Source organism: Oryzias latipes, chromosome 22, assembly GCF_002234675.1.
Source record: "Oryzias latipes chromosome 22, ASM223467v1".
NCBI lineage: Eukaryota > Metazoa > Chordata > Actinopteri > Beloniformes > Adrianichthyidae > Oryzias > Oryzias latipes.
Genome location: NC_019880.2, coordinates 25,823,947 through 25,851,165, shown reverse-complemented (window position 1 = coordinate 25,851,165; position 27,219 = coordinate 25,823,947). Strand labels below are relative to the sequence as shown.

Genomic DNA, 27,219 nt, shown 5'->3' with positions numbered 1-27,219 from the left:
TGTCAATCTGGACCAACTCTGGAATGTGTGTGTGTGTGTGTGTGTGGGGGGGGGCTCCAACCCAGTACTAGCAAGGTGGACCTTGTAAGGTGGACGGTGAGTGTATTAATATCAGTTCTAAATCAGTTTTTGTAAATACTGAAAAGCTCCATTTCACTAATGAACAGCATTAAATCACATCACTACTGGTAAAAAACACAAACAGCCACTTTTGTGTCCTTTTACAGTTTTACTGCCACCCCACCCACTGGGTTCCCCCCAATAAATCAAATGACATACGACCACATATTACATGTTTATTTCCCCCCTCCTCCAAAAAGTTAAAAATACCAAGGCCACCAAGAATATTAGAATGACATTTTTAAAAGAGTGAGGGAAGATTGTCAAAAAAAAAAAAAAAGAAAAAGAAAGTAAAATCCAAAAATAAAAATGGCTCAAAACCCGAGGGGGGGGGGGGGGATCATCTTGTCTGCTTTGTGCTGCAGAAAAAGCTGATCGGATGGGTTACGCTCCTGAAGTCATTCAGATCTTCAGTGCTGGGGGGGTGACAGGGGGGTCTGGAGTTTATTAAGTGCATGAATGAGCGGGACGGTGAAATGTTGGATCTTTGCAGACCGGCTCTGACCGGCCCAAAATAAAAAAGTATTAAAAGAGTAGCAGGTTCAGCTGGAAAAATTCATGCTGCGGCCTCGGCTTCCTCAGAGCGGCGGGAAGTCCGGTTTGCTGTTTAGTAGCTACATCGTGGGGTTAAAAATGGAAACGCTGGGATTTGTTTATAAAAAAACAGCTGCTGGTGCGATTTCTGGCTGGTGGGATGAATCTGCGAGGCCGAGGAGGCGTCACAGCTTCTTTAGGCGGCTGTACATGTCCCTCTTGCTGCGCTCGCCGGCCCAAGTGCGACTCTTCAGCCGAAACCTCCGCAGGTCCTCTTTGAAGTCCTCGTGGTGCATGGGCCGGTACGCCTGCGGCTCACACTGCGCCTAAACACCGGGACAGCGTCAGCTCAGGACGACACTCCCCTACATCTGACGGCGAATCCACTCACCTGAAAGTGGGGGAAGAAGTCCTTGTACCCCCCCTTGAGGATGTAGAGCTCGGGGTAGTGGAGTTTGGGGTAGTCGTTCAAGGCGCGGTCCCGCTCCCTGATGAAGCGACACATGCGAGGGCCGCGCTCCGAGGAGAACTCGCAGTGGAAGACGACGACGACGCGTTTCTCTGGAGAGGAGGGGACGATGGGGGTCCTGAGGAGGAACTCCTCCACCTGGCTCTCCAGGTGAAAGTTCAGAGCCCCCTAAACGGAGGAAGACCCCCCCCAAATCAGCTCGGAAGAGGAGAAACAGCAACCACAGAAGAAACCACGCCCACCTTAATGTGCCCGCCCTCAAACTCGTAGGGGTAGCGGCAGTCGATGACGATGACCTGGTCCACCACTTCATGGAAGTGTCCGCTGAGTGCCGCCACCATCTACAGAGAGAGCCCCGCCCCCCTTTGTTAGGACAGTCCTGTTCCAGCGGCAGCGATCACAGAAAACAAAAACATCTGAACAACAGTTTAGAAAGAAAAAATGTCCGGCAAAAGCATGAAAGGAAAATGTCTGACAAACGTAAACCCGTAAAAGAGCGGAGCGTTTTAAAGACAGACTTGGATGAAAATGTGTTTTTGGTGATTTTAACAGGTTTTGAGCCGATTCTCTGATGGAGAACATGCATAAAGAAACGAAGGTCAAAACTGTTTTTCTGAGTGTTCATTGTGAATCAGGAGCAGAGAGAATGCTGCTGATGAACACAATGATGGGAAATAAGCAGAGGTTTACTTCTGGGCCAACGCTTTGAGGAACGCCTGCTGCTCTGCAGAAACTATGTTCTAGAAAACGACAGGGTTTTGGCTGAAAACAGCCCAATCAGAGCTAAAAGACCACTGGCAACACTTTCAGCAGATGATCCAAGTCTTTAATTCTGCTATACATTTTGGATCAAACTGTTTTTTAAGCATCAAAACAAAGATGAAACATGTAGAAAGAAAAGAAAGAAAAAAAAGTATAAATCAGAACAAAGTGACCAATATCTAAAACCAGCCAAACTATATAGAATATATATATAAAAGCTGATATTGGACAAAAGATAAGAGACAAAATTAGGCCAGCACAGTAAATTGCAAATGTATCGCCATCGCAACATCAAGCTGTATGCAAGTATATCGCAAAAGACGACAAAAGTTGCGATGGTCACTTTAAATGTGCTAAAACAATCTTATGGCTGCTTGAAGTATTTAACTAATCAAATAAATCCCTTTATGCTTTATGACCAATAGGATGGAGACCTTCACGTTCTTGAACAATCGGCTTGAGCTCTTATGTTTGATGCCTCCTATGACGAGGGAATATAAAATATATAAATTTTAAACTGTTACAGTGAAATGGAAATGATGTTTTGATTGTTTTGCTATTTGTTCAAGTTATACTGATCACTAATATCGCAAGTTTTCCTCACATCGTCCAGGCGTTAAAGACAGACGAGCGTCTCACCATGTCTGACGTGATGTACTTCAGGTCCTGATGTTTGCCCTCCACCGTGGGAAGCACAAAGGGCTGAGAGAACAAAGGCATTGGTGAAAACGCAGTCATGGTGCTGCGTTCTGAAGGGCGGAGCTTCTGCTGTACCTTGGTGAAGTCTCCGATCAGATCGTTGGGGCTTTCCACCTTGTCCAGCAGCTGCTCTATCTCTGCGTGACAGAAAGACTTGGACCTCTGAAGAAAAGTGCCAGCCTGCAGGAGACCACACAGTGAGTGACAGCAGCATGTGAAGCACCACATCTCAACCCCCTGAAGACGAAGCAGAACCTCTACGAATGTACTAGAGGTTCTTCTAGTTTGACTCAATGGTCACAGAACAAGCGGGAGAACAAACACATTTTACTGAAGAAAATCTGAGGGGATAACGTTTAGCGTAACTCCTGGTAAATGCAGAATTCTGGCTCAGTCGTGGCCCGGGTTAACCAAGACCGCCACTGGACTACAGGGGGGATACTGGACCACGATTGGGGGAAAGGCGAGAGGCTACGTTGACGTTGAATGCAATTGGTGCGTGGAATTCCCCGCTGGAAGCTAGTCCAAACATGTGGTTATAAACTTGACGCTCCCTCCCCATGAGGGGAGGAGCTACTGTTACAAGCTTCAGCCTCAAGCATCGACTAGACATTTGATTGACAATACATGGAAGACAAGGATGGTGAGATGAGGTTTCAGAGCACTACAGGTAAACACGTCTCCATGTTTGGGTTCATGAGGTCATTCAGATTCTCCCGGTACGGTGAGCTTCACCATGTACTGTGGGAGCGGCGTCTGAATGATGGACGCTTTTAGCGGTACTTCCCTCTTCCTGTAACCTAGTGTGATGAGTGGCTGTCCCGAGGAGGGAAAAACTAAAATACAAATGAAATTGTTATTCTAATTCCTGTAAACAGTACAGACCAAAAGTTTGGACAAACCTTCTCATTCAAATGAATGGCAATGGTCTGTACTGTAAATAAGAAAAATCTAAAGTTCAGGAGTAGAACAAAAAGATTCCCCTCCATTTTGGTTTTGGATTCCACTCACCGATAGAGTCGCCAACACATGAGCTCAGCTATTTGCTATCTGTATTTAGCTACTACAATGACTTGGACATCCCAGACGCGGGAATTGCCTTTGTTGTGAACGCAGAGTAGGAACTTTGAGACTGTGACAGAGAAGATAGAAAGTGAGAGCAGAGAGAGCCGGTGGAGGAACATCTAGAGAGGCGGAGGCAGAGGGGGAGGCAGCAGAGATGAAGGTGCTGAGGTTTTTCTCCAGGAGTGCTAAGAATGGAGAGGATCAGAGAGAGAACAGATCATGGTTGATGTTCTGGAGATAAATGCAGGGAAGCAGATGGAGATGAGCAGCAGTGAAGAAGATGTTGGTAAAAAAAGATGCCAAGGTTGGAGGAAATCAAAGAGGAGCATGAGGTGGATGACGCTCTGTCACATGCAGCAGCTCTTCAAGGGTTTGTGAACAACATGAATCCACTGATTCTGACCCGGAGGGAAAACGGCTTTTCATATCGGCGCACGCCGATATGAAAAGCCGTTTTCCCTCCGGATCAGAATCAGCTCGAATTGTGCAAACGGTTGACACCCTCTCCGGGGACTCTCACCGATCTCGGAGATTCTGGGTCTTGCTCCAGGAGCGTGACCTGTGTGCCCGCCAGGCTGCGCCGTCTCTTCACCCTCACCGGCGTGTTCTCGTCCACGGGACAGTCGGGCCGCTTCGCAGCGGGTCGAGACGCCGGGCTGGGCATGGAGGGCGAGCGGAACAGGTTCCGTGGTCGGCACCGGATTAAAGGCTGAATGAAGGAGGATTTTGGAACGTGTTGAAGCGTGCGTGTGGAAACCGAACGCCAAACGTGGAGCCGAGCGGACTCACCGAGGCCTCTCCCGGGCTGTCGGCCACCAGAGGGGCGGTCAGCAAACTCGCCATTCCCTTCGGCATGGCAGCATCCGTCTGCAGAAAAAGATTGTAGTTCCGTCGCTTTCATGGATCTTTTCCTGAATGCCTTTTTTTTTCTCTTCTCCAGAGAGACTCACCTCCACGTCGTCGTCGAGAACTTCCAGAAACCCGTCGTCTTCATAGTCGCCCAGTGACGAGGTGAGGGAGGAGCGCCTAAGGAAGGGGCTGGAGTCATGGAAGTGAAGCTGCTGGGCGGCAGGAGGTGAAGACAGCTGGAAAGACATTAAAAAAAAGAATTAAAAACCAGAGCCTAACTGCAGGAACCGCTGATGCTTTTTCCAGCATCGCACCATGAGGGCCGGGGCGGAGTTTGGGCGGAGGGCAAAGGCGTCTTTTGTGGCGTCGTTGAAAGAGCGTAAGCGACTCCGAGACACAGGCTTTGGTTTTTTGAAGGCAAAGCTCTCCTAAAAAAACAGAAAAGTGTTTTTTTGAACCAACACCAAAAGGTGAGGAAGGTCTTCTAGAACAACACAGAAATCTAAACGTTGCCCACGGCAACAGAAACATCAGGAACCTGACCTCTGGAATGTTCTCTTTATTGTGACCGGAGGAACTGCCGACTTCAGGGGGGGGTTGGCCAAATATTCCATAGCGATCAGAGTCGGTGTCTTGTCCTTTCATGGCTGGACTGAAGCCCAGGAGAGACAGCTGAGAAGGAAAAGAGAGTCATCCAGGAGGAACTGGGAGGAGCTTCCCGGCTCACTTCACAACCAAATTCGAATGACACTAAAAATGGATTCATTTCTGGTGAATTTGCTTCGTCTTCGGTGGCAGTTTTCCCCTCTCTAGAGATGTGAAATGTAAAATATGCATGAGCCAACGAGAAAACTCACTGGAAGGGAGTTGATTCTGCGGATCGGCATCTTCCTGCAGACGGGAGAGAAACAGTCACGCTAAAATATCAGCAGTGAGACAAAGATGGTCCGTTTAACGACGGTGAAACACTCAGCAAAAACCAAAGCGTCAAACCCAAAACCGTCAGAGAAGCAGCAGGAAACAGGAAGACACTCACTTGTTGACGACTCTGCTGCACTTCTCCACGGCCTTTTCAAACCTGCAGCACAAACACATCTGCTTATGAACTGGGGAGGGGGGCAGAGGAGCGGTGTGTGTGTGGGGGGGGCTACTTTCCCGGGTTGGAGAAGTGCCCACCTGTATGCTAAACAAGGGAGGGTTACATGGATCTGCTGTGTCCTTTGCTGCAGGAGCCCCTTTGTCTGAAAGCAGGCTTTTTGGGGGGTGGGGGGGCATTTTGAGGGGCCACGCTGGTTTCTATAGCGGTGACGCGGGGGTTTCTTTTCTGCTACATTAAGCATTCCAACCCCCCTCCCTCACTGAAGTCAGACCTAGGGCACATCTCCCATGAGGGGCAAAAAAACAGCTGTTTGTGGAGGAGGAAGGGTGTGCACCCCCACCATCACCGCTGTAGAGAAACCGAGAAGCCACCCAGAGGTGTGGCCCCTCCCTGACACAGGGCTGAGGGCACGCTGGTCGACTGAGATAACAGCACGCTCCCCGGTGGGGTGGGCGTCCCCCAAACACCCATCAGTCTAAAGCTCCATCTGACCCCCTTCCAGACTGAACCAAGCACATTTCCCTCCCTCCCTCCCCAACACCAAAATCATTAGAATAGAGGTCAGGACAACTTACGAGTCCTCCACTTCAGCATCCATGGGGCTGGGGGGGTCCAGGCCGAGGCCTAAGAGGGCAGATCAGACTGAAAATTAGAGCAGCTGGAACCGAACTAGATATGTTCGAATGCAGAAGACAGAAGCCTGAGCAGGGGGGCTGAGTCTGGGGATACCTGCATCAGAGGAGGTGTCTGAGGCAAAGGATGGCACCTTCTGGAGGAGCGGAGGCTTGCTCCTCTTCGGGGTTTCACACTGGCTGCTGAAACCAAGACATTTAGACAAACGGGGGTTAAGAGACCCCCTTTCTGAAGTAGAACCCGCGCTAAGCTGAATTCATTCTTCCAATATGCATATATACAAATAATAAACAAGTATAAGTTAACAAATGCAATCAAATATTCCCCCATTTAATTTAAAATGGTACCTTCCGAGTACGACTAAGTTGTTCATGTCCAAAGCCAGATTTGTGACCGGAGAGAGAACCGCGGTGGGTCCGGGGGAGAACAGGTTCCTGCAGTGCGCGTTCTTTGCACTGAAGTCGGGCAAGGAGAGCGCGGAAAGCCCGGGGATCCCATCGGGCCTGCTTTTGAAAAGAGTGTTAACCGGACTGGTGCTGCCGAAATTGGGCTCCATTTTGGTATTTCTGGTCCTGCGGCCGATGATCCAATGATTTGTTTATTCGAAGTTTCCGTCGAAAAAGACAATCTGGGCAGGAAGATGATATAATGCGCTAACCCGGAGGTAACCAGCCAGTTAGCCGCGATTTAAGAAAACATGTCGAAATATCCGCTCCGAAGCACCGGCTGGCTACGATTCGGGGAAGCCGTAAGGAGCTGGAGCCTTTTTAAGCTGCTAAAGCCGCATTACTACGCTCTGCCTCGGACAGGGGACGGGCAAAGTTCCGCGTCGGGGGCTCTCGGTGCTTCCAGGAAGGTTGCAGCTGCTCGTATTTATGTTCAAAATAGAAGCCAAGAAGCGGCAAATATCCAGCCAATCAGGAGCCTTGTGATGTTCAGCCAGCCAATCAAGACGCAGTAAAGATCTGCGCTGTTGTTCTCTGACCGGAAGAGGAAGTAGAAGAGGATGTGACACAATCGACATTTTCAACCTTTGTTCTTGTTTCATTATTGTTGCTATGTATTTGAAACTCAGTGACTGTTTTGAGTTTTTTGGTTATTCTTTGTACGGAAAAATGCTATAGGGTCATTTTTTAGTTTAGTGCTTTCCGTTGTAGCCTCCATGTTATCATTGTACTATGGTTCTGCCCTAACCTGCATGGAATAATTTGACACAAAGCAGCAGCTATTATCCGTCTGATTGTAGCTCCTGATGTGTTTTTTTATTTTACTGTAAAGGTTTATTGTAATTGCAGCAAAAACAGTTTATTTGGTTAAGATGAACTATTTCATCTAGTGGGAACATCTATTTGCCATAAAGAGCCATTTGCCAGAGAATGCTGTTGAAAGACCCATGCTGATGAAAATGGCATTTTTGGTGTATTTATATGATTTCGTGGCATTTTTGAGTATTTATTCAAACTGTGTGAATTGTACCAGATGAAAAGAATTGAAAAAGAGCATAGTTGTGGAACGAAAAGTCGTTCGGTCTCAAGCTTCCTGCTCCACTTCAATCTGAAGCATCCACTATCTTTTTTATTTTTTAAGGTTACTAAAGTGTGCAGACATTTTATTTTAACTACTTAAGTCCTGGCGTCCACATGCATGCATATTGCGGGTTACCTTACTACTGTAGTTAATCCTGCTTAACTGTGACTGCAAAATAAAAAAATAAACATAAAAAACAAGAAGTTAGGTATCAAGAGGTCAATCTGCAATTCTGGAGAAAATGGCACTTAAATGTAGTTTTTGTTTTCATCAAAGGAGTGAGGAAGTTTGTTTCAGTTGCTATAAAGTACAGAATTTTTGTTTTTGAGCTGGATTTGCTCCAAAAAATGTCTCTTAGATAACTGATGTTGCTTTGTTTTTTACTGTAAAATATAAAGAAAATACTGATTCAAAAACATGTGATAATATTTGTTTGGTATTCAGACTTAATAACAAAAAAGGTGATTTTGAATTAACTTTTTCTCTTCAGCAAACAATAATATTTCCAGTTCATTGAGGGTCTTCTACTGTAAACCAAAGTTTAGATTTAATTTCCATTTAATCTTATTTATATTTACACAACTTTCTTAAATTAGTACTGAGCTAAAAGATGAATTCAAATGGCATTTTCTCCAAACATGTACGTTAAATGTTTCTGCATGTCAGTAACCTTAACACAAACAAATATTTGTAATCTCAATTCACCTCTGTGTAAGAACAGCTGACAGTGAGCAACTGATTAAACAAATGGTTTTTCAGTGTAATCCCAGATCTGAGCAACCAAAAGGTGACAGTGGAGCGGAAAATTCCTTCTGAACGGAAGATTAGGAAGAAATCTGCAGCATTATCAAAGTGATATAAAGAATGCTGTAGATGTGAAGAGGACGGAGATGGAACAGCTTCTGAGGGCTTTTCACTGATTCAACTGATTTATTCTCTTGGTGTTAAAAAAGAAAACCTACAAAACAGATCTTGGAGCTTCCTGGACGGAGATGATTCTGAAGAAAGATCAGGTATGTGTGTTAGGAGATAAACTCCCCGCCAATGGGGGCTTCTATGCATACCAGTGCTCCTTGTCATTTTCTTCAGGCTCCAAACATCTGCTCCAAAAGGACTCGACAGATGGACTTCAGGACTGAGGGTGGGCCTTCTGAGGAGACAAAGGAAGAGGATAAAGAAGGAGTGGGGGCGAGCTGCAGTTTGTGTGCAGAGGGGGCAGGAGGGGGTAGTGGAGCACAGCCTGAAGATTCAGGTCGCTTTGCTGCTTATGAACACATGAGAGGAGAAAGAAGGGTGTAAGAAAACATTTGTGTGGAAAAGTTTGTCTTCCTTTACGAATTGTAAAAAAAACCCTCCTTACTCTTGTCACAGCACGCTAATCCAGCCTTGGAATGCACTTCTTAAAAGTGAGAATATTCAGAGCATTTTGTTTCCTGTGGTTTACAGATCCCCATGTTGGCTGCAGGTACAGTTCAGCCCAGGAAACAACACTGATGTGATTCATGTGCAAATTTCATGGATGAGTTGTAAACCTGCAGAAACTTCAGAGGATTTCATGCTGAAACTGCTGTCATTTAACTCATTTGTTTGTTTCTCCAAAACATCTCTGAGTGGTTTTCGAGAGATGGTTCATTCCTAATTCTAACCATCCTGGTTACCCTTCAAAGAGAACCTCAGCATCTTCATCTCTGTTACCGGCCTCCGTGTCTCTGCAGTGGAGTCTCTAAACCAGGGTTCACCAACCTTTTTGAGACCGAGGGCTATTTCATGGGCACCAAGTGGTATGAAGGGCGCCACTAAAAACCTCCTAGCCCCCCCCCCCCCCAAAAAAAAAAAAACCAACACAATTTGAGGACTTCCTTTTGTGTGCCCTATTTTTATTTGCTCATTTTACACACAAAAACATGCATGAATTGAAATGCATGAGGGAGCCTAATTTCAAAACAGACTTTAGGTTGCAGCCGAACAAGATAAATATTTATTGAACACACTAAAGCTAAACTTTTAAACCTTTAAAACATTAACTTAATTTTAACTTTTTAAACATAAATGTAAATAAAAACAGACAGGAATATTAATCCTCACATTAATGGATTACTCAACCACCTCAACCTATTCTCAAAATCTTTACATTACATGAATCATAAGAATGTCCAGAAATTGTGTAATTTATTTGATCTATTTAAATTTTGTAATAGACCCTTACTTTTAGTGATTATTTTTCAAGTTATATTTTTTTACATATTTGGGTTTTCTTTGTCTACCTTTATCTCAAAATTGATATTGTTGTCATTGACAGACATGCCGTGGTTGTTTGTTGAATATTTGCTTCAATTAAAAAAAAAAAAAAAGATTTTTTTTTGGGTGCATTCCCTGCGGGGCGCCACAAGGGGTGCTCGTGCGCCCGCGGGCACAGGGTTGGTGACCCCTGCTCTAAACCAACAAAATGGCTGCTCTCTACGCCTTTCCTTTCATTCTCAATGACACTCTTTATTCACCCATATTGACTTCATGGGTGCCGGTGTCGGTACCATAAGTGTTCGGCCTGCAATAAATGTTTGGATGCCTGACACCAATGATGATGTCACACTACGGTAATCCAGTTGGACAAACATAGTGTCAAATCTGCTTGGGCTCTACATATTTTCATTTCACATTTCCTTTTGGAACCTAAAAATCTTTTCCCTCATAATTTGTGTCTGACATTGTTCTTTGTAATGTTTAAGGAGAGATTTTGCCACAACCCACTTTGTTAAAAGATCTGTGGCTGTTAGAATGAACCTGCTGCTCCACGCCAGCGAACCGTGTCTCGTAGCTTTGTGTTTGCCCGCAGGGGAGGGTGCTTTGTTACGGTGTGCGGTCCGGAGAAGAGTTCGGACAGCAGTCTGTCTGGTTGCTCTGCGTGAGCGAGCTGCTGTGCTCTGGAGAACCGTGTCTCCCGGGAGGTTTGTGTCTCCAAGCAGAAAAATAGCTTTGAGACAGTTTGTGCACTGGTGGAGGCGCCTTTTGAATGAGAAACCGTGTAAACAATCCAGTCAAAATAAAGGCTGATGTTATTCCAGTTTAAGTTCATCCATGGCAAAATGTTGTTGGCACAAATGAACCAAACCCTAACCCTTCTTCCGGGTCTGTTCTGCCAAAATTAAAGCACTGGCAGCACGGATTTAAAAAACTATAAGCAACATGCACTTGATCATAAGTCCATTTAGAAGATCATCTCGCTCTATGTCGGAGCTTTGTTTGTTTACAGTGGAACTTCTTCTACGATTGTACCGTAATTTGTCCGGACTAATCACTATCTGACACGTCATTGGACCAACATCCAGCCAATCAAATAGTCGTCATCATTAGTCGCACATTTATTGCATGCCGAACAGTTTTGGTACCTGCACAGTTATGTTGGAGGCAGACAACGTTAGTAAGCAGTAATTGGTCCAAGTCGCTCTTGAGTCGACATTTCTATGGTGACCAACCCATCAGGAGAGCGTGCTGGATGTCCACACCCCTACCCCTGAAAGAGAGATACCCAAAATCTGTCAGTGAAGCATTTTGAATGTTGGAGTGAGATCACCTACTTTTATCGAGGCATATGATTGGTCAGTTTCTAGCTTGATTAACTTACACTAAAAAAATATCATGCAATAAAATTGGGATTCAAGTCCCAATCCACTCATTTTTTATCCATTTTTAAAGCTTTCCAAGTGGCCTTTAAATTATGATGCTGTTTTTAGGCAAAATCAAATCACCGGTATCATTCAGGACGAAGTTTCTGCATCGCAGCAGAACTTCAGAGATTCACTGCTAGGTTGTGGGCGGGACTATTGGTGTAGAAGTAAACCTCCGCTGATGTCCCATCATCTTTGTTTACACTCTCTCCTGCTCAGGGGCAGATCTAGAACATTTAATGTGGGGTGGCAGGAGGGGGGCAGAAGTCTTTGGAGGGGTGGCAAATGAAAGGATCAAAAACACATTGTTATAAGAAAACAGCAGTTCTTTGAGCTGAGGCACCATTTCTAATACTTAAAGAAGCTTGTTGATGATTTCTAAACCCCTTGACAACTGAATTTATCTCAAATCATGAAAAAAAATGTTTCTCTTTTAAAGTAAATGCTAAAGTTGCGATTGTAAATTTGATAAGAGCACATGGAATAGATATAATTCTAGGTTTGTTGCTAATCGTCAAACAAGCAACATTGACTGTATGGTTAAAAAACACCTGTTTCCACCTCCAATACGAAGAGATTTTTATTCATGCCACACATTTAAAGTATTTTCACTCTAATGACTGACAGAACTAATAAACCATGAACTGAAGAAAAAAAAAACCACAAAGCTCAGTGGAGTTGTCCTTTAATGCAGAAAGTATGCCTTGCTTCAGTGTTTTAGTGTAGGCACAGACGAATTTGGCACTCTCCACTTTTCGCTCTGGCTCTTTCATTGTGAAAATCTTCAGCGTTGACGCTCATTTTCCACCACTTTGTCAGTGTCCCTCAGCATCTGTGAGGACGTCCTGCACAGGAATGACGTTGGCGGCACCTCAGCTGTTCTTCCTCCCAAACTGCTATTCAACAGATAAGGAGCTGCTGGTCTCCCTCCTGCAGCTCCAGCACCAGTGGGTTGTGATGAATATGATAGGCCTCATCAGAGTCTGCTGCTCCCATCGTCTGTCACCTCACTGTTGCTGATTTCATCACCTACTTTAGAAAAAGAAATCAATTTAGAAAAAGAGCTGCATTTTCATCTATTCAATGTGTTTACACAGTTACATTTATAAAGACCACAAACAAGCTGAAATTCTTCATCAGGTTCCCCACAGACTGTCACCTGTCCTCAGTCCATGTGCTGCTCTCTATAGAATGAAGCCTCGTTCCTTTTTAGAACAGATCTGAAAGACAATAACAAGCAGAATTCACAGTTAGCCCACCAAAATTGTCAGGGGCCTCATTTATAAAACTTTGCGTAGGATTTGCGTCAGAAGTGGCGTACGGATGAAACATAAGATGTGCGTACGCACAGAAATATTCGGATTTATAAACCGTGCGCACGCACATCCTACGCATCTTTCCCTTTATAAATCACAACCGATTCCAAATGCAGCGCAGCTTTTGCGGCTACATGACACGCCCATAGTTGCCCATAAATAGTCCGTGAAACGCCCACAAATTAATATTCATTGATTGCGAAACCATGACAAACACAGAGAGGAAATCAAAGAAACGTAACTTCACTCAATGTGAAGTAGAAGTTATCGTTGGCGAGGTGGAAAAGAGGAGAAAAGTGTTGTTTGGAGGGCACAGTGTGGGCATTACTAATGCCAAAAAGGCACGTGAGCGGCAAACGGTGGCAGACGCCGAAAATGCTGTAGCCTCACAACCTCGGACCGTGGCCGAAATAAAAAAGAAATGAAAGAAATGGTCGGACATCAAAGTCGAGGCAAAAAAACGTCTGGCGCTGCATCGCCAGAGTGTGTCTGCCACGGGGGGGGGGGGGGGGGGGGGACACCGGAGCTGACCCCTCTTGTTGAGAGACAAGCGGCAAGAATTGGGGAATCCCTTAGTGGAGTAGTGACTGAGGCGGAAGGGGGACACGACGCGCCAGATGCACCGGGTGACCCCCCCCCAAAAGCCCGCAGAGGTCCAACAGGACGGCTGGAGGAAGTCGGAACCGGCTCATAAGCCACTCGTCCTCGTTTGCCAACAAGTCTCCTTGCTGTCTAAAGATGCGTTCACTCCGAATTCTTCCATTTGCCACATCTTCTAAGAGCGCAAGATCAGCCATTGTGCGTCATTACGCATTGTGATGGGGCATTTTATTTCCCTCCATTTAGTTACATCTGACAAGCTACAGATGTCGGTAATAATCCACGTGGAAATGGGAAATTGATCAGCGCAAATGTAATTTCTTGTTGCTTTCTGAATGGTTGAGACATACGCCATACATTGTTTTATCAAAAATAAAACAAACTAAAGGCATATGCATGAATACCATAATTCCATAGCTTATGAAGAAATGTTTTAATATGAAAACAACTTTCCCCAGTGGACAATAAGTACGTCTGTCTGTCTGTCCGTCTATCTGTACCTATATCTGCTCCTCCAGACGGACACATTAACGAGAATATCAGTTTTGTACATTATTTCGTTCTTTTAACTATATTATTTATGAGGATGAATTGCACAACATGCCAATATTGTAGAACATATTTCACTTTTCTTTCTGCAAATAAGTGTTCATTTGAATTTCTGTTGTAATTTTCGTTTGATTTTTTTGTTTGTTTCACTGCTGATCGATCAAACGGGTGTTGGTGTAGCTGTTAATTGTAAGACTTGCTTTGTGAAGTCTTCATGTTATTTCTGAGAGGCAGGATTGTCATTTTCACTTTCACGTGTTTCTTCCATCTGCCGACGGTGTCGCCGTTTCTCATTTCACCCGTTTTTGTGCGTACGCCTGGGTCAGAGCTTGCGTGGAGGACCGCACATTTTCCCGTCAAGTTTGCTTTTTATAAATCTCAACTATTGCGTAGAGAGTGGCGTACGCCTTCTTTTGTGCGTACGCAACGTTTATAAATGAGGCCCCAGAGCAGGCAGGATGATGGCTGAAACTTGACACCAGAGGGCGCTGAGGCAGACCTGTGTGTGTTGAGGAAGGAGAGGAGGTAGGGAACGGAGCAGAGTCCAGAGTTCAGAGAGGGGGCAGGACGCCGGTCTTACTGCTTGGTATCTTGAGGGAGGACTTGGCAATGTGTAAATGGAGATCACAGGGAGGTAAGTTGATATTGAAAATTTAGAATCACGGATAGAGTAGAGAGGCTGGGATATCGGCAGGCAGGCAGATATTAATATTACTAAAATGACTATAAATACTTGAAAGAAAAAACACGACAGTGTTGACAGTGTAGATAGCCACATTGATTGTAGCCTGCAATGACACCAAACCTGCACTACACTACACTAAACCCAACCTCCTCTACACAGCATCAATTCTTTTTAACCGGACGTGTTGCTCAGCAGTGATTCAAGGTCACAAATCTAGTGACCGATGGCAATGAGGCCTCGCTACGTCACATCACCTGTCGAGCACATTGGCAGTCTGTCAATGATCAAAACAAACAAACAAAAAAGTCTGTCAATGGTGTTTGACACGCGATTTGAACAGAATAGGCTTTATGACTGACCAAACATGGCTGCCAGGGCGGGTTCATTGTTGGAAATCCCGGCTCTTCTTAGAGATTCGACTGTTTTGGATCGGCTCTTTAAGAAGAGGCTCTTTCAGCTCCCAAACGGCTCTTCTGGGGTTATCTTATTTATTATCAACAATATAAGTTTGTGCACCAAGTGAATAACTAATGTAAAAGAAAATGTATTTTTATTCATGTAGGTGTATGATATGTATGTTGGTATTTATTCCTTCCAGATAAAATGTAAAAAATAAAGGATAATAAATAAAATCAGCTGTTTACAATTAAACTTTCAATTAACATTTAATTACCATTTTTATCTTTCTCCTTTTGAACAAATTGTAAGCGAATCAACACGAAACATTGGAACCACAATAATAAAGGTTAAAATGTGCAAGCAAAAAAGACAAAAGACTTCCATTCACTGTAAAGGTTGGCATTTAGAAACACCAGATGTCTTGGCTTTGAGGAATTGATCTATTTTTTTCTGTTTTGATCTGCTCGGTTTTGGAGACGATTCTCTCAGGCGTCTGTTCAGGTTGGTTTTGAAGCTGGTTATATATGGGATTATTTTCCTGCATAATCTTTTATTATCAATAAGAGTCAAATGGTTCCATATTTTGCTTCATTTCTCAGTACTATCACTTGTTTCCTTTACTTTATGTTTTTGTGTTGCTGTAGTTCCTGTTTCCCCATCACTGTCTCTTTGTCTCTCCTTTATACTTGGTTCATGAGCTGGGGGGTATTCCAGGAAGCATGTTTAAACTACCCTGACTTTAAGCCTGAACTCTGGCTGAAATCCGCCTGAACTTGCTTACTCTTGGTATGTCGGTTCCAAAAGACCGAATATGAGTTGGCGTAATTACGCTCGACTTGGTAACCCTGGGTTAATGCACGTGCGCGGAAGGTACATAAAGACATTCTCAATAGATCACAGATTTACGGAGTCACCATGGAAACGCGTGGAGAAAAAAAGAGAGAGCTATACTTCAGTGAGACGGAGTCTGAGATTAATGACGGCTATGAAGATTATACGTCCATCAAAAAAGTAACAGGGCTGCATCATCATCAAAAGAAAAAGAGTTTCTGCTTGTAGAAAAAGAACAGACAAAGTAAACGAACGAGTTTCTAATCTTATTTCCATTTTCCTTGTGACGCATATATATATATATATATATATATATATATATATATATATATATATATATATATATATATATATATATATATATATATATATATATATAAATAATATATAAATAATAAATAATATATAAATATATATATATATATAAAAAAAAAAAAACTTGCCCCTTTCACCCTTTCGTGGGTGGTTTCTCACTCAAGCTCGGGTCCTCTACCAGAGGCCTGGGAACTTGAGGGTTCTGCGCAGTATCTTAGCTGTTCTTAGCTGTATAGCTGTAGCTATATATATATATATATATATATATATATATATATATATATATATATATATATATATATATATATATATATATATATATATATATATATATATCCAATTTTGCCAACTTAAATGAATTACTTCTATTGGTAACAAGTAATTGAGTTATATTTATTCAACCTAATTTCTTACGTCTATAAAACTCAATAATTGTTTATTCAACTCAAATTTACATATTTATCTAACTAAATGTCACATTACTCCTATTCAATTAATACTTTTTCCATCTTAATTTATTATAATTCTTGAACTCTCATATGTCTTTGAGCCGGCGGATATTCTCATTTGTATAACAATAAAAAGAACGAAACAATATGCACAAAATGCATAAATTCGATTAGGTATTTTCCATCACCATCATTATTATTTCATATATAAACTCATGATCCTCTCCCTCCCTCTCATTCATGGTGCAGAGATATAAGCATAATAGGACAAAAAAACTTGTCAAAACACAGTAAAACAGCAAAACAACTAAACACATTTGGTCAAAAACCCACACTTAAACCCAAATCCGTCCAGACAGGCAAAGGGAATGGTATCCCATAATCCTTTGCGGTGCCAATCTAACAGCAGCACCAAAGTTACACCTACTTAATTGAATTAATTTGAATGAAAGTAAAATAACTGTCTAATAACTACGTGTTATTTTTAAACTGACTAAACAAAACATGATTTATCTTAACTGAAGCAAATAATTAAGTTAGATCAAAGTAAAAAAAATATTTTTCCAGCATCCATTTGTGGTCTTATCACCCTCTCACAGTAGAAAAAGTATTATCTGAGCTTCTTCATCCACTAAATCATCTTCAAATGGACACGCCATGCTGCTTCACCTCTCTGTAAACAAACTAACCTTCAACTAAACCTGATCCAGACCAGGTTATGTTCAGAGCATGAGTTGCCATGACAACTTGACATACCCTGAAACATACCTCCATTTCTGGAACCAAAAGCTGAGGTTATCAACTTCCTTAAGGCCTGTTCACACCGGGACGAATTTCGCCCGCGATATTCGCCGACGTTTAATGCCTCGTGACTAAACAAAGGGCACCAATGTGAGTGTGCACACCGACGCGAAAAAACGCCACGCGTCAAAGCGTCACTTTTTAAAAAACGCCTCGGGTTCGTTCTTTTGGTTCGACGCGCTGCGTCGAAAACTATGCGACCAATGAGAATGGCGCTTCTGCACACGTCTGGAGCTTCTGAAGTTACAGTAAAACACAACTTGGGGGCGCTCAAACACAAAACTGCCTTTCTGAGCACACATACCAGCGAAGAAGATAGACGCCAAGTAGCGTCTACACTGCCGTGAAGAAATTATGACGGATATTATAAAATATCCCCAAACCAAGCACCAGTTGGAGCTACTGGTGCTTGAAATATTCATGTTTTCTTTGTTTGATTCTGACAAGCGCGTAAATACTTGCTCTCTTCTTCTGAGTGAAAAGCGACTTTAAGAAGCGTAAAGTTGCGCAGCGCCACCTTGTGTACAGGAGTATTTCTGTTTTACATTAAGCGCCATCTAATGTCAGGGAATGAAATTGCATGTTCGCTCGGCTCATCGTCAGCGAAAATCTCCTGGGTGTGAACACAAAAAACGTGGCGAAAAACGCTGGCGAATAACGCCTGGCGAATATTCGTCCCGGTGTGTACGGGCCTTCAGCCTCAAACTTACCGTGGGAGCTAGCATAACTTGCTTTCTGGAATACCCCCCTGCTGTGCATGGAACGACCCCCCCCCCCCCCAGCGCATACAACCCCTGCCCCCTTTTTATTCGCCACCAACACATCACAGGTGGAGATGATCATGGTCATAGTTGTTGTATATCCAAAGCCAAGATTTTTGATTTGATTTGAAATGGTTTATTTCAAGCAATCAAATAGGAATAATACACAAAAACAATACAATCATCAGTTATACATTCATACAATGACTAATCAAACTTAGGATAATCAGACATATTAATAAATATTGCTTGAAAGGGAGTGGAAGGAAGCGAACTTATATAATCCCACCCCTGTTCTACTGTAACCATTTTATTACATGATTTATCAAAATCCGGTTCCAAATTTTAATCAGACAGAATTAAGAATCTTGAAAAATCAATAAAGCACATGACATAGATGAATTACTTAAATTATTTAAAAAAACAAAAAACTTTTAGAAATCAACATGGCAATGAAGTATCCAAAATATATGCAAATGATGTTACTTATAAAATTAATTGATATGATTAAAAAATAATACTATATCAGTAAAATAGACATAACACTGTTTCAGGAATTTTCATAGCAAAATTTGATAAAATATCAAAAGTTAAAAATATGTGCAAAATTATGTTACAGTACGAAAAATCATGAATCAATTTTAAAGTTATCAATTTTCAGGTTTTAAAGTTATCAAAGATAACTATGCAATATATTTGACACATCAAATATTTGTAATAGCATTATTCAGATCAAATGACAATTACACAATTTTGATCAATCATTTTACAGAAAGACAAACTTCGACTGCGCTATAAAATCTTCTTGAAGTCATGAAGTTTTCTCTGCATGTGTGGTCTGATGTAATAACAACAGACAACCAGCAGATGTCACTGTTTCTTACTGAAATGATTCGAGCAGCCTGTCGATCACAGCCCAGTTGTGTCAGTGCTTCAAGAGGCGTTGATTTGGCCATCACTATCTGTTGCTTCCTGGAACTGAGATAAGTGATAATAAAGTATTTACATATTTTTATCTTTGCAAAACTTACCTTAGATTGAAACATTTTTCTGAGACATTTGGTCAAAAAAAGGCAATAAAGGGCGAGATGGACGTACCCAAGAACGGGATGGTGCGCTGCCTCTGATCCTTCCTACGAGAAACTAATACTTCAAAAAGGTTCCTAGGAATATATTAATATAAATCGAACAGGAGTGGAGAAATAGACATGGCGTTTTGGTGCATTTTGAGTGAAACCAGTTTGAGGCAAGAACACCTCTGTCAGTATCAAGTGGTCTTTGTCAATGTTGACTCAAAAATTGGGGTTGCAAGTGCAGGGGCAACGTTTTTTTTGTTTGTTTCACTGCTGATCAATCAAACGGGTCTTCGTGTAGGCTGTTAATTGTAAGACTTGCTTTGTGAAGTCTTCATGTTATTTCTGAGAGGCTGTATTGTCATTTTCACTTTCACGTGTTTCTTCCATCTGCCGACGGTGTCGCCGTTTCTCATTTAACCCGTTTTTGTGCGTACGCCTGGGTCAGAGCTTGCGTGAAGGACCGCACATTTTCCCGTCAAGTTTGCTTTTTATAAATATCAATTATTGCGTGGAGAGTGGCGTACGCCTTCTTTTGTGCGTACGCAATGTTTATAAATGAGGCCCCTGGTGATGGAGAGCAGTAGAAGTTAAAATTGTATTCTGAATTTGATGGGGAGCCAGTGGAGTTTCTGAAGGACGGGAGGATGTGATGAAACGGTGGAGCTCTGGAAACGATGTGAGCAGCATGGTCCCATATAACACCTGAAACCATTCTCTACCCATTACAACCTGATCGCACATGCCTCTTCACCCCTTTCCCACTTTTTCTGTTGCTCTTAGCTGTTGACCCTATGTCCTTAATGTCCTCCACCCTCTTCACCTCTGCTCCCTGTAACCTCACCACTCCACTAGTCCACTTGAGTTTCTCTCATTTACTCACAGATATTTTGCTGCAGCTGACCTTCATTCTTCTCTTTTCCAGAACAAACCTCCACCTCTCTCTGCTCTCACTACAGATCACAATGTCATCTGCAAACATCCTGATTCACAGAGATTCCTGTCTAACCTCATCTGTCAGGCTGTCCATCACAATAGAAACAAGAAGGAGCTCACAACTGATCATTGGTGTTGTCCCACCTCACCTTCAACTCCTCTGTCACACCCAGAAAACATCTCACATATCCTCCAACAACTCCAGCATTCTTCTCTGTCAATCTAGACTTTCTCATCTAAACCACAGCTCTTCTCTCTGGATCCTGTCATAGACCTTCTCTGAATCTACAAAGACACAATGCAGCTCCGTCTGACCTTTTCTGTGTTTCATTAAATACAATGGGGAACAAAATTGTTGATAGCCCTCAGTTAAAGACAGAAAGTCCACAATGCTCACTGAAATGACTTGACACATTCAAAAGTAACAATAAATTAAAATTTATTGAAAATTAAATAATCTAAATCACCCATTACTTTTGAGTTGTTGATTAACAGAAGTATTTAAAAAACAAACTAATGAAATAGGGCTGGATAAAAATGATGGTACCCATAACTTAATATTTTGTTGCACAACCTTTTGAGGCAATCACTGCAATGAAACGGTTTCTGTGTTTGTCAATGAGCCTTCTGCACCTGTCCACAGGTATTTTGGCCCACTCCTCATGAGCAAACTTCTGCAGTTGTCTCAGGTTTGACAGGTGTCTTCTCCAAATGGCATGTTTCAGCTCCTTCACAGATGTTCAATGGGATTCAGATCTGGGCTCATAGAAGGCCACTTCAGAATAGTCCAACGCTTTTCTCTGAGCCATTCTTGGGGTTTTTGGCTGTGTGTTTTGGATGGTTGTCCTGTTGGAAGACCCATGACCTGAGACTGAGACCAAGCTTTCTGACACTAGGCAGCACATTTCTACCCAGAATGCCTTTATCATCTGGAGATTTCATTTTACCTTCACAACTTCAAGACACCCTGTGGCAGATGCAGCAAAGCAGCCCCAAAACAGAACGGAGCCTCCTCCATGTTTCACAGTAGGGACAGTGTTCTTTTGGTTGGATGCTTCATTTTTGAGTCTACCAACATAGACCTGATGTTTCTTACCAAAAAGCTCCAGCTTTGTCTCATCTGTCCAAAGGACATTTTCCCAGAAGCTTTGTGGCTTGTCAACATGCATTTTTCCAAATTCCAGTCTGGTTTTTTTATGATTTCCTTTCAACAGTGGTGTCCTCCTTGGTCGTCTCCCATGAAGTCCACTCTGGCTCAGATGGTTTTATAGCCTTTACCTTCATGATGTTTGTATATAATTTTGTTTCTAACGTCCTGGGACAATTCTCTCCTTTGCTTTCTGTTGTCCATGTTCAGTTTGGTTCACACCTTCTCACCAAACAGCAACGTCTCCCTTTAAATAGGCAAACTGACTGATTATTCATTCATCTTCTTTACCGTTTATTTCCTTTCGGGGTCACGGGGTTGCCGGAGCCTATCCCGGCCGCTGACTGATTATGGGTTTGAAAACAGCTGTGATGTCAATTAAAGGACATACCTGAGTTCATCATGACCCCCTGGGCAATTAGTTCTCAGTCTTTTATGGAGGTACCATCATTTTTGTCCAGCCTTATTTCATTAGTTTGTTTTTTAAATAATTCTGTTAATCAACAACTCAAAAGTAAAGGCTGAGGTGATTATTTAATTTTCAATAAATTTTAATTTATTGTTACTTTTAAACATTTCAAGCCATTTCAGTGAGCATTGTGGACTTTCTTTCTTTAACTGAGGGGTACCAACAGTTTTGTCCACCACTGTAAAACCAGAACATTTATCCTCCATTTTGTCAAAGAATCAGTACTAACATCCTGTAAATCTATCTGGCCCCCCAGCTGCGCAGTAACTCAGGGGAAAGCACCCCAGAATGTCATCACCATCTCTCAAAAGACTGTTGGCTGCCCTCTCCCTTGACTGGAAGAACATCACTCCCACTTCTACAAAGGAGGCCAGAATATTATAGAAGACACCACACAGCCTGGTCACCTCTCGTTTGAACAGCTGCCAGACGTTAAAGACTCATTAATGCAAGGACAAACAGACTCAAAAACCGTTTTTATCCCACTGCAATCACTATTCTCAATGCTGCTTTGAAATGAAAGGCACTTGTCGACAATTCATGTAATGACAGAGAAATGTGTGTAGTAGAAACATGCATGTTTGTGTAACTGCCTCTAAGTATGCTAAGGTAGCTATGTTGTATGACTGTTGTATTTACTATGGATTTGATTTTATTCTACATTTTTATTATATTTTAGAGACTGAATGGATGCTGCACTGACCAGAGAGCATTTTAAATTTCATTGTACTTGAGAAAATAACAATAATAAATCTAATCTAATCAATCCAGTCAGAAACTCTACTGCCACTTCTCCCAAATGCTTCCATACCTCTACAGGTATGGTGTCAGGACCAACCATCTTTCCACTCTGCATACTCTTCTTCCTCGCTTCATCTTTACTAGTCCTTGTTACTTTCTGCTTAACAGCACCCACCTCTTCTCCTCTGTGCTCTTTTACATTTTCCTCAATTATCAGGTCTTCAAAGTTCTCCTCCCATATTTCCACTACACTCCTCTAACCTGTCAACACATTTCCATCTCTGTCCTTGTTCTGCTGCACATACTTCCATCTGTTTCTCTGCATCACCTGTATGGATCCACCTCACCCTCCTTTCTGAAAAACCATGTGGTACAAGTTCTACAGCCTTTGTTTTGTTTTGCCACCTCCACTTTCACCACGAGCTGCATTTCCCTGAACCCCTGTCTTCTGTCCTCTAAGTCTTCTCCAACCTTTTCCTCTTAACACACTCCTGAACTTCTTTATTTCACCACCAGGTCTCTGCGTTCCTCACAGTCTGCCTCCTGAGTTTAGCTGTCCATTCATCTGGGAGAACTTCCTGACCTCCTACAGCCTGTTTCACCTCCTCCCTGAAAACTGCACAGCACTCCTCTTTTTCAACGTCCACTATTGGTTCTTGCTCTGCCTTTGTCCTTTTCATCTTCATCTTCAGTCATCCTCACGCAACCATCCTCTGCTGTCTGGTCACACTCTTCAACTATGACTTTGCAAACTTTGATCTCTTTCAGATTACAGCATGTGCACAAGATATGGACAACTTTTGTGTTTCCCCCTTTCACTCACAAAGTCTCACTTTGGTTTTCGGTTTTCTGAAAAAATGTATTAACCACTAGTATTTCCTTTTATTTTAGCAAATTATTTTCAATTTGTGTTTGAAATAAAAAAGAGCCTTTGAGCCTTTCTTTACATCTCTGCTCATGGTTCTTCTTTACATCTGGGTTCTAACCTGCTTCCCTGACCGTGACGTGTTTGTTGTTTAGCAGTGGTACATTTGCTTACATGTCTTTATGGCATAAATGATGGACAGTGTTTTAAAGAATGAGAAGATGAATATGCTTTGAGTTAAACAAAAATATAATTAATATGATAATTACTGCATTTACCTAATTTAGTTCTGTTAAATTTGATATCATTGAAAATGTGTTTTTGTTTCTTTCACGTCTCTCTATTCTGTAAACTCAGATACGGAGCGTGACGTCTCTGACGTTCTTTTGTTTCTGTGTTAGTTGACGCATTTGTGTTTTTTTGTGTTGTTGTGTGTATATGTTTGTGTGTTCTGGTAGATGTATTTGTGCTTTTTAGTGTGTGTGTGTGTGTGTGTGTGTTTGTCACTGTGTACTATTGCTGTGATATTTATGCTGTCAGACTAAACTTGTGCTCCGCTAGAGGGGCATTCTCTGCTTGTCCACTAGATGTCAGTGGTGAGTCTTCAGGTCATGGTGTGTGGTCTTGTTTGAAGTGTTTGTCATAGTCTTGTTAACACACAAAATTAGCCTTTGTGTGCGTCTCTCTTTGCTTAGGTTAATGACAGGAAAGTGAGGTGTAATGTGCCATTAGGTAGAGACTGTTCTATGGTTGCACTCAGTCCATCATGGACCTCCACGTCTAAATATCTGTCTTTGTTTGCAGTTTCTCCGGGGAGACGGTCACTTTGATCTGCTCTTTCAGGCTTTTCTGCTCAGTCTTACAGCCACAACCTGCAAACCATATAAAGAAACCAGCCAACCCCCCAACTGTCCTGAGCACAGAACAACCAGCAGATGTTGTCATCCGACTTATGTCAAAATACTGTTTCTACTACTTACTTTCCTCTGTGAGAAACATTTAGCAAGAAATGAGTCCTTGATGAGTAAACCAGAGGTCACTTTTATATCCAAACACAAACAGGTAATACTTTTATTCTGAAATCCTCCTTTTGTCTACAACAGTGTTCCAGGTGGATCTCAGCACAGCAGGTACACTTAGCATTCAGACACTAAAATGTACTAAATTTTGGCTTTTTGTTAAATACGCTTTCTGACAGAACGATGGATTGTTCTACATCAGGGCAAACTTTAAAGCTAAAAGAGACATTTGGATCATTTTCTTACAGACCTAAACCCAGCAAGGTTTAAAAGTTCTAGTACAATGTTTGGAAAAATACTCTTTAACCCTTGTGCTATCTTAGATGACCCCCCCCTCACATTGACGTGTTCTCCCTACCATGACAAAGGTGGATAAAGGTGGAAAGATTTCATGTAATCCATGGACATCAGTGAAGATCACAAATCATTGAAGAAAAAAGGTTCAGAGCACTGTAGTGGGTCTAGATGACCCCACTCCCAATGGTAAAGAGCCTAGGATAGCACAAGGGTTAAACATGATAGCTTTGGTGTAGAATTCTCTTTTTTAACCTTTGATTTACATACAACAGTGGATCAAACCTTCTACTATCATTTTGCTCAGTATTCAGATATAAACAAAAAAAAGCATTATCAGCATCATCATCACTTCATCTACAGTTTTTTCAGTGTTCCCAGTGGTCTTTTAAATATGATTATGTGGTTTTTAGCCAAAAATGTCATTACAAATTAATTTCTGAGTTGTGTAGCGAGCTGCTGTCTTACAGCCCCTACACCCCCAAGCTAACATTACCAGTGCTGGGCCCCGTCAAATTTCCAACTGTGGCTGAGCCTGGTCGGGCCATGTTTGCGACACCCCCTCTTCCCTTTGTGCCCTCCTCCTGTGGGGACGGCTGGCCCCTGCCTTGCTCCTTCCTAGACCAACCGTGGGCCGGGTGGGTGGCTGCCTGGAGTGCGGGGCGGGTCTCCCTCGGGGGGATCCTGGTTCATACCTGGCGTTGGGGCGGTGGGATACCCAGAACTCCTGGGTGGTGATGAGTCTGGGGCTGTGGGCCCCTACCGGCGTGACGGGGGGGCTGCTCTCCCGGTTGGGCTGGAGCTGCACTCTCTGTCCCCCCATGCCTCCCTGCTCTCTGGCTTTGGGGGCCCCCGTGGCGGTCCTGCTTGCCCTGGCCTGGGTGGCGGATGTGGTCGCCCGGGGGGCGGTTGTTCTCTATCTGCTACCGTGTGGTGTTGGGGGGTTCTGGCTGTCGCTGCTGCTGCGGCGGGGGTCTTGGTGTGGGGATGGCTGGGCACTCTCCTTCCTTCTTTTTACATTCCACCATCCATTTTAGAAGAACATAAACACTCACCTGAGCACAGGTGTTAGCTCTCCTTTGCACTAATGTTTTTGATTGAATGAAAAATTTCACACTAGTTGGTTTGAATGCATAAGTATGCGTGTGTGAACACTATCTGTATTGTGTACATGTTGACATGTGAACATTATTGGAGACAACAGGTGTTTTTATAACATGTGAGTGTGTGTGGACAGGCCCCGCCCTTATAGACTTGTATTGCATCTGAACCTCACTGCAATGAGTATAACCATCCAGTAATTTGTTGCTTTATGCTGCTTTACGGTTTTACCCCCCTCCTATCCCCTCTCTAACGTCCCTCTCTCTTCTTCCCTCCCTCCTTTCCTTTTCCGTCCGGTCCAACACTAAAGATTTTCAAATATGATGAAAATGAATAAAGTTTGGCCTCAATTACAAACGGGGTTTATTCAGACATACCTCTGGTTTGTCAGAAGATTAATAACCCCTATTGTTAAAGTAAAATCTGTCCAACACAAGAAGCCCTCAGCTCTCATCTGTCTGTTGGACAGCTGTTGGACAGGACAAGTTAGAAAAAATAAAAAAATAAATAACATTACCAGAGCAACAAAAATGGTGAGTAATATCAGAGCTATCCAGTCGTGAAGTTTGGATCCAGATTCCAGCTCAGACGAGGAAAATAAAGACGTACATGGATATATTTGTCTGCAGGAGTCATCACAATGGAGTGGAGCAGGGAGCTTTTGGCCCGCTGACTGTAGCACCTGCCTGCTGCAAACTTTTTCCAAAAGCATTCTTGTTATTTTCTCCTGATTCACTTCAATAAAGAAATACCCAGAAATGGAATTTTGATCTCAATTCTCTTTATATATCCTCCATTAGTTAAAAAAATGCCCAAAAAAACATATTAACACAATTTTACACTGGAGTGGGTCTTTACATCGAAATATTTTCTTCAAAGCCAAAGAGCCTCAATGGAGAAGTAAAAATGCCAAATGTGGATCAGGAGCCTTAGGTTGAAATGATCCTGGTTTAAATCAAGTAAAAACCTGTCTGACGCAAAAACTCAGTCTGAAATTGATTAAAGGTACATATTTTTTTAAAATACTGAAAGCGATTCCATGATTTAATGCAAATACAAACAGCACCAGCTACATGTATTACTGAACTCATCACAAAAGTAATGTTTAACAGTGACTTTTTGCTGCACTGGGGTAGTGTAAGGCATTATTGATACATTGTGGATCAAATTTCACATTGCATGTCACTCACTGCCTAAACAATGACTCCTCAAAGCAGCAGTTGGAAGAAATTACCACAAAACAAAATGTTTTCTGATTGTATCAATCCTTTCAAACTTTGTTTTCTGTCCAACAGCTGAGCAAACAGGTAACAGTCAAAGAGCTCTTGTGTTGGACAGATTTTACTTTTACAGTGGGGGGTTATGAATCTTCTGACACACAAGGTGTATACTTGTATAAACCCCTTTTGTATTTGAGGTTTAACTTTACATTCATTATGTATGTAT

General features: G+C 42.5%; 1 protein-coding gene and 1 long non-coding RNA gene across 3 annotated transcripts; one reads left to right on the top strand and one right to left on the bottom strand.

Moving 5' to 3' along the window:
* Positions 1-214: 214 nt before the first annotated feature.
* cdc25b (cell division cycle 25B) lies at positions 215-7,118 on the bottom strand. 2 transcript variants are annotated; one of them, XM_004082821.4, is made up of 15 exons: positions 6,578-7,118; positions 6,327-6,409; positions 6,173-6,221; positions 5,535-5,576; positions 5,356-5,389; positions 5,042-5,170; positions 4,813-4,926; positions 4,600-4,734; positions 4,439-4,516; positions 4,170-4,358; positions 2,660-2,764; positions 2,525-2,587; positions 1,366-1,464; positions 1,046-1,291; positions 215-980 (listed from the first exon to the last, which is right to left on the bottom strand). In XM_004082821.4, exons 1-15 carry the CDS (start codon positions 6,784-6,786, stop codon positions 840-842), a joined length of 1,716 nt encoding a protein of 571 aa, XP_004082869.1. In that variant the 5' UTR covers positions 6,787-7,118; the 3' UTR covers positions 215-839. The 2 variants fall into 2 exon arrangements, with proteins under 2 accessions (XP_004082869.1, XP_011489096.1); XM_011490794.3 differs by having other exon boundaries at positions 6,327-6,412; positions 6,578-7,117.
* A 7,242-nt stretch (positions 7,119-14,360) lies between these two features.
* LOC105357003 lies at positions 14,361-22,523 on the top strand. Its single transcript, XR_911034.3, has 2 exons — positions 14,361-14,521; positions 22,010-22,523. It is a non-coding gene; the product is annotated as an uncharacterized LOC105357003 (long non-coding RNA).
* The last annotated feature ends 4,696 nt before the right edge of the window (positions 22,524-27,219 follow it).